The 7963-nt window shown below is 45.9% G+C and overlaps 2 protein-coding genes across 2 annotated transcripts; both read left to right on the top strand.

Moving 5' to 3' along the window:
- Positions 1–2894: 2894 nt before the first annotated feature.
- On the top strand, positions 2895–3614 carry BDW70DRAFT_168272 (BTB/POZ protein; the record flags this gene model as incomplete). Its single annotated transcript, XM_073742413.1, has 1 exon — positions 2895–3614. One exon carries the CDS (start codon positions 2895–2897, stop codon positions 3612–3614), a length of 720 nt encoding a protein of 239 aa, XP_073590495.1.
- A 2484-nt stretch (positions 3615–6098) lies between these two features.
- BDW70DRAFT_154743 (glycoside hydrolase family 18 protein) lies at positions 6099–7572 on the top strand (the record flags this gene model as incomplete). Its single annotated transcript, XM_073739912.1, has 6 exons — positions 6099–6155; positions 6215–6589; positions 6635–6694; positions 6746–6815; positions 6878–7413; positions 7465–7572. 6 exons carry the CDS (start codon positions 6099–6101, stop codon positions 7570–7572), a joined length of 1206 nt encoding a protein of 401 aa, XP_073590494.1.
- Positions 7573–7963: the final 391 nt, after the last annotated feature.

The following is a 7963-nucleotide window of genomic DNA, read 5'->3' as shown; positions in this document are numbered from 1 at the left end:
TGTGTGTGTGTGTGTGTGTGTGTGTGTAATATATGTGTGTAATATTTAACGGCCGTGCCTCGTGACTGGCACGATTTCCACTATCCCTAACCAGCGCAAAGGCCGCCAGGGGGTGAGTCCTGGGTGTCACTAACTATTGCTAGTTCTATAAACATGTAGAGACTTTGGCGCGTTTACATAGCTGCCGTGGTCAAAAAGGTAACTATACTGAAATTCTTCCCGAGCAAAAAAACCTAATATCCCGAGTCCCTAACCCCGCGGTGTTGCAGTTCCTTGAGGTAACCACTCCCCCAAGTATATATAGGATTCTGATGGTATGGAGGGAAAAACAACCCAAAACCCCAATAGGAAAAAGGGAAAAGAAACCTCCACAAGTATAGATGGTCGGAAGAGCAGCAGTGGTTCCACTCCTAGAGGGCTCCGAGGAGCAGTATTGTCAGGGTCCCAGGTAGAGATCCATGTTGTCGTAGCTCATGAAGAGCTGATGTCATAGGCCATAGGCCGGTGGAGAGGGACGCGAAAGCCGTACGGTCAGCCGATAGAGGAAGCAAAAGGCGTCAGTATCTGTTCGTGGAGGGCTGGCTCTCGTGTTTGGCGCAGAGCGTTCGATCGTCTTCCGGTTGGCCGCGGTATTCGTATCCATCCCCAAGGGACGCTAGGTTCACAAGGAACCTATGATTGCCTCTCTGCTCTTGGCCATCACCCATTGAGTGATGTTACCAGGCTGCACCACGAGGAGGTAGCAGAGTCGGTCTTCGCAGCCCAATATAATGAGGGGTCAGATCAGGGGTTGGAGATTAGGCCGCTTATATCACGTGGCGTAAGCCGGCCAGCGGTTCATCCTGTACATCTGGCGTACACGATGAACATCACATGACATTTCCATATCAGTTTTCAACTGGCTATCCTGTATTCACGAGTATCGCAATGGCCCCTGGTTCACGTGACCAATATCGGGTGTTGAACTTCCCACCCAGCCAAAAAGGGCTAACCCTCCTTGGAGAGCTAAGTTCTGACTAATATACTGGTTGTCACACCCCCTCAGCGTGGAAAAAGATCCTTCAATGTGTCCCAGGCTGAACTTAACCGGATAACAGGCAATTGAGCTGCCAGATTCTCAGTCTGGCAGCTGCCATGATAAAGGTTCTCTGCATGGTCAAGGAGGGCATGCTTAGGGATGTCTTGCTTATCCCATTGTTTTGAACATTTCATTAGTTTATGCTTGGTTTGGCCTTGAGCACCTTTAGGCGCAGGCGCTGGCATGGGCGCTGGAGAAGTGGGTTGTATAGCTTGGGGAGGCTCAGGGTAGATTTGTGTTACTGGTCCGTCCATACTTTGTTTGAAGAGCAGATGGTGTTCTCGTGGGAAACAGGAAGATGAATATTGATGGTCTTGGTTTTAAGATGGAGGTCTCTCTTATAATGATGGTCCTCTAGTGTACATACTCAGAGAAATCGTCTTGCCGCAGCAGCAACCCCACTCCATTCAGGCCTCTGGAACGCAGGGCCAATTATTTTGAGTTTGCACCGCAGCGAGCGCAACTGCGGCGCTGATCAGTGAGTCAGCTTCCGCAGTCTAGCAATTCACTTCCGCAGCTGATGCTTGTTTTTTGTTGCTGACGACTCAGTTTCACGACAACAGGGATCCAGGATTTGCCGAGAATGGCTGAGACTGGAACCGATTCCGCTGCGAACTAAGCACCTATAAAATCTTCGAGAACGGCGTCTGCGAGCAAGGATTCGTCCCAAACTTCTATGGCCATATTGATTGAATCGACCCTACCGCGTTCTACCCAGCATTTCAACATTTTGCGCAAGATAAATATCGCCCTAAGGCAATACTACTTGAATATCTTCCAAATGCCAAAAGTTTGAATTGTGAAAACTATTCTGAGGCCTGGTAGCACCAGGCAATAGAGGGGATGAAGCAGATACACACTGCTCACGTTCACCACCAAGATATATACCCCAAGAACATACTCATTGTTCCTGGCGATGAAGATTGGATGGTATTGGTAGATTTCAATGTTACTATGACTGTAGGACTAGATGAGCAGCAATACAGTGAATATAAAGATGCGCTTGTTGCTGCTCCTTTTTTATCAATAGTGTTCGAGATAATATGACTCAAGAACTGTTTTTTGGGTGGATATTATTCAACGGGGTCAACAGACCATCCTGAGAGGCGGCTCAAGACCGTCCTGCTCTATCATTAAATCTTCTATCAACTACTGAAAGTTACGGAACTGCGACACTGTTGCTCTGAAGTTAGTACCCACTGTGACCATGATCCAATAGAAATCACTGAGATTTGATCCAGCAGTGCGCTGAAGGCGCTAGTACCTCAAAGTCTGCCAAACTGACCAGACGCTGATGAGAGCCTAATTGATCATGCAACCATACAGGAAAATCATTAGACTTGTGCACTGCTGTAAACAGTATTTCGAAGTTAGCAGCTTTAAAGAAGCTGTGACATAGTATATCAGGTCATGCTTTCCTAGTTGCGCGTGGATGTATGATATTGTCAACCGGAGGTCTCTCCTTACCAGTACTAATCAACAGCCAACACCTCTCTCGTTTGCTTATTCATTTGCATATTTGTTTGCTTTTTGTTTGATGTATTACACCGTTTGTATGTCTGAGCTATCTCCTACTCAATCAGAACCTTCTTCTGAAGCCCCTGAGCTATAAATTATCCATACAAACTGTAGTTAGAATGATCAAGTCCTTCAATACATTCGTTCGCAGCAGACCTTAGTCCCATGACCAGAATCGACGCTGGCAGCCACCTCGAATGCTCACAGATATATTTTATTATTCCCGAGATTTGACTCTTCTTGGTTTGCAACGTCCTATCTACAGCTTAAATGAACCTTTGGATTCACCAACTTCAACATGTCTAATTATGAACCCAATGATAAAGGCCCATCCCAAAGCTCGCTTGCCGCCCAAGCCAGACAGATAACTCTGCAAGTGGGGGAGTCTCGATTTATTACAGCTTATGAAACACTTGTAACTGAGAGCATTTTCTTCGCATCCCTGCTATCTGGGCGATGGGACAATGCTCTTCCCGACGGGTCTTATTTTATTGATGCAGATCCTACTCTGTTTGAGCACATCCTGCGTTATCTCAGGCGTGGGGTGCTCCCAATATTTTATGATATCAACAAAGGTCATGACCACGCGTTATATCTTGCCCTTCTTGAGGAGGCAAGATACTTTCAAATTGCTCGGCTCCAAGACTGGCTTGAAAATAAGCAATACCTCCATGCGCTAGCTGTGGAGTGCTCAGTTGAAGAAGTTGAAGGGACTAGTGATCTTTCTACAACACTGCCCACAGACACAGGAGTTGTGCACTACCCCAAATGGGAAATCAGAAAGGTGTATGTGTGCCCTCGGGGGATAGGCTGTCACCGTGGACAACCCCAATACTGTGGTATAAAATGCATGAAGGCACAAGGTGATGAGGATGATACTTATGAGGAGGAACCAGTTCTTAGGTGTCTGGTAGTGAAAAAACGAATTGTCCTAAATATGCAAGACTGTGTGGTTAGTCAGGAAGGGCTACCTACAACCATCATGCGGACTTCGCTTCTTTCTGGCTACCAGGATTAAGATGATGAATAGCGGAATTGGTACAGTACTCACAGGCCAAAATAATGATGCTTGATGCCAAAGCATAACCACTGACTTCTTATTTGTATCTTTCACGGCCCTACGAACCGTGATCCCGAATCAGCATGGGCATCGTGGCTTATCCTAAGCACGGTGCTTGGGATTAGCCGCGCCATGACGTTACCAGTCGTGCCTCTCCAGACCGCCTGTCTCTTCAAGTTAGTATTCGCTTCGTGAAAGGCCTCCCCCAAACAACTCCTCCATGTACATAATTCTCTTCTCCATGCCTAGGATTCCGAATATGAGTACCAGAATGATCTCTTTGATATTCTGACTGGCTTGCCGTCTTAGTATCCATTAATTGATTCATAGTCAAGGGAGGAGACGGGAGACTCATTCTGAGTAGTTAGAATGATTAAGACCTTCAATACATCCGTTCGCCGCAGACCTTGGTCACATGATCAGAAACAACCCCAGGAGCTCACAATTGGCAATCTGTCAACATCTCTGCGGACTTGACAGAACAAACCGAAGTAGCATTTAGGTGTCAGCGAGAAGTACTGCTTAGTACCAGTCGCAGATCGCTAGAGTTGCCTTCCGTGGCATTTCTCGGGACCCTCTTTCATGATAGGGGTGAACTTATGGACGCCACCGTTTACGTGTCAGCTGCAGAATAGCAGGCCCCTCGCTGCTCCTTATGTCTAATATCAGACTGGGCACACAAGACAAATATAAATATCTATTGTTAGCAGTACTCCGCAAAGTACTGGGGCAGATTCAACCGCGAGATCTTCTGGATACGCGTTCACTTTGGCAGGCCAATACTCGATCCTATCAGCACTGTCTTGCTGTGTACCTATGCTGGTGTTAATGCATATAAAAGGCCGTATATTATGAATTATTTGTCTTGTACCTTTGTATTGTTGCTGCATACACTGCCACTAGCAACTTTAACACTCATGGCATTCATTGGTTTAAGTGGTGTGACCCTTTCAGGTCCCATGCGACAAATTTATCTTCTTAAGGTTTGACTTAGCCGGCCAACTGTCAAAAGATCAGGATTTAATTCAAAACTAGATGGCATTTGAGAATGATCAGAATATCGTTCGCAATGCAGATAATGATTCTCAACCGGCCATGGTGGCTGAATCATTTGTGCAGGTTGGCCTTTTAGGCTACTGCAATGCGACGGAGCACAATAATGCACTACTAGTTACTAGATGCACTACGCCTAGAGTATCCTTTTGGTTTGACTTTGCAGAAATTCTTATACAGCAGACAGGCCATGTCAACACTAGTGCACCTGATGATATGACTGACATAATTGAATCTTGTCATAGGTACACCAGATGGAGTATTTCCGCCTATATTACGGCATTTTCATTCACTGTCTTTGTTCTGTTGATCGGCTTAACCGCAGGAAAGTCACCATGGGGAAGTATATTTACAGCTCTATGTGCTACTGTAAGGGTCTTGCACTAAAGCTTGCTGGTTTGCCACTGATCTTATTTGAGACAAAGGGTGCAATGATGTCAACCTTCGCAGCATCTCTTACTGCAGTCCTTGCATATGCTACTCTTAGCAGGAGTGTAAACTCTGCGGCCCTTTTAATCGGAGTTAAGTCAAACCTAGGATGGCGAATGGTAGGAATTGTATCTGCTGCAACTCTCTGCTCTCTAAGTTCTACAATGTTATGGTTTCTTCATGTCTGCTGTTGCAATAATGCGCGCCATTCACGATACAGCATAACCCAAGATAAATCCTTGTTCGATGCCACTCTGTCTAAGAAAGCGAAAAGATCATCTTGATACCAAAATCTCCACGGTCTCTCATGAGGACTGAACTGACCATGAGATTGCCCAAAGCAGCTTTCCGAAGTTCTAGTTGGTTGAAATAAAAAGCCATCCTTGTATAGAATAGAATACGGAACTGTAATAAGATATTAAGCATGTGCTCACTTTTTCAAGTAGTCAACCAAGACAAAATAAATCAATTCGAGCTGTTTGGAAGAGAATGATGGGTTACAGCCTGGCAGCCGCGCTCGGATTTCAAATTTCTGATAGGCTCCTAAACCTGAGAATATGTCCATTGTGCCTTCATGCGGCGGTAAGAACGAAAAGCCAAGCCCGTCCTTTCTCAAATAACTACGCACGGCTCACATAGAACGTTTGGGTTGAGCCATGACGCAGAAAAGAGAGGTCAACTCTTTATAATGGCATAATGGCTACTTCGTAAACCTTCTCCTTTCTGCGGACAGTTGAAGTTCTATGCCTAACAAGATTTACCCTAGTCGCCTCATTTCGAGTTACTGTATCAAAGTACATTTAAATGATATTATAAATGTAGTAAAGCAGCTGGAATCATTCAAGGACAGTAGTAAATTTGTATTAATATCAGCCACAGCTGAGTGTCGTGATGTCATACCCTTTTTCTATGTTTCTATGGGCACTCCTGTTCATGCCTTTCATTTCAGCATTGCCGGACATGAAACGCTCCAATACCCTTGGTACATATCGATCAGTTGCTTACTTCATTAACTGGGTGTGTAGCGTGCAGGCGAGACCTTACGCAATATAGCTGATCTCACATACTTTCCGTAGGCTATTTATGGACGTAACTATCACCCTCAGGATCTTCCAGCAGAAAAGCTTACCCATATACTGTACGCTTTCGCCAACCTCCGCTCCGATACAGGTCAGGTGTATCTATCTGACCTGTGGGCGGATGTCGAGAAAGCCTACTCGAAGAACTCTCTGGATGACCCAGGATATAATGTCCATGGATGTCTGGAGCAACTTTACGTGCTTAAGCGGAACAATAGGAAGCTCAAAGTGCTACTTTCGATTGGAGGGGCGACGTTCTCGTCCAATTTTCCAGGCGCATCTAGCACTGACTCTAATAGAAAGACCTTTGCGTCTACTGCTGTGCAGTTCGTCAAGAATTTGGGGCTCGATGGCTTAGATATCGATTGGGAGGTAGGTAAACCATCACGCTCTTAGAAAAACGTGCTAACCTTGCAGTACCCTCAAAATCAAACCGAGGCAACAAATATGGTTAAACTACTGGCAGAAGTAAGATCGGTGTGTTCTGGCCCTATACTATGCAGAAAGATGGCTACCTAACAACACTAGGCTCTCGACACTTATTCGGCGATGCATACCGATGACAAGCGATTCCTTCTGACTGTAGCTTCTCCCGCGGGTGAGGAAACGGGTCACCAAATAGAATTCTGGATTCTTACAAGAACTAACCAATCTTGGCAGGACCGTCAGCTTACGAAAAATTGGACATCGCCGGAATGGACCCTTACGTGGATTTTTGGAACCTCATGGCTTACGACTATGCTGGTGGTTGGGATAAAACCACTGGGCATATGGCTAACATTTTCAAGTCCTCAGCGAATGCTGTCAGTACAAAGTTTGACACCGAGGAAGCGGTCAACTATTATACTTCTCAGGGAGTCAGTCTAGACAAAATTGTTCTCGGGATGCCATTGTATGGTCGATCGTTTCTCGACACTGACGGTCCCGGCACATCATTCAATGGAATCGGCACCGGAAGCTGGGAAGAAGGAGTTTGGGACTACAAGGTACTCCCACAAACTGGGGCAAAGGAGTATACTGTTCCGAATATTATATCCAGCTATAGCTATGATGCGACGCGGCGGATAATGGTAACTTATGATACAAAGGAGGTAGCAAGTCAGAAAGCAAACTACATAGTTGACACAGGACTTGGGGGAGCTATGTGGTGGGAGAGTAGTGGTGACCGAAGCGGCGATGATAGCCTGATCAAGACCGTTGGTGGCCTCTGCCTCGATGAACAGCCAGAAGCTTACATGTTTGTCCAGGTAGTCGACGTCTTTGGTGGCGTGTCGGCTTTGGATCAAAGCTCAAATCAACTCCAATATCCACTGTCCGCATACAAAAACATACGCAACGGAAGTGCTATGGAATAGGTAATAGTCGTGGCTGCACTGATTATCAGATGTATCACATCCGATAGGAAATCGTCTAAGCCTGGAAAGCTTCTCAAATCGTACGACTTATTTCCAATTTTCAATTCACAGGTGTTTACTGTTGACCTAGCTATAACACAAAGCCGCTGATGCAAACTAAACTTGTAGTGCAAATTGCAACCGCATCATCTGTTTTCTGCGCCGCTTTGCTTCCTGACCAGTTCTCCTGGTATAGTTGATGATTGGTTTGAAATTGTTCCTTTTCCTTCTGGGCCCACCCGCAACTCGTCGCGTCCCCCCGTTAGGATTCGCATGTTTACTGGGCACCCCCTGGGAAGCAGAGCTGAGTTCAACATCCCCCCCTTCAATCAGATCTGCGTCAGACGCGATA

This window comes from Aspergillus foveolatus (assembly GCF_047715535.1).
Source record: "Aspergillus foveolatus strain CBS 279.81 unplaced genomic scaffold BDW70scaffold_246, whole genome shotgun sequence".
Lineage (NCBI taxonomy): Eukaryota > Fungi > Ascomycota > Eurotiomycetes > Eurotiales > Aspergillaceae > Aspergillus > Aspergillus foveolatus.
The sequence above is the reverse complement of the archived record's forward strand: the minus strand, read 5'-3'. Positions and strand labels throughout refer to the sequence as shown.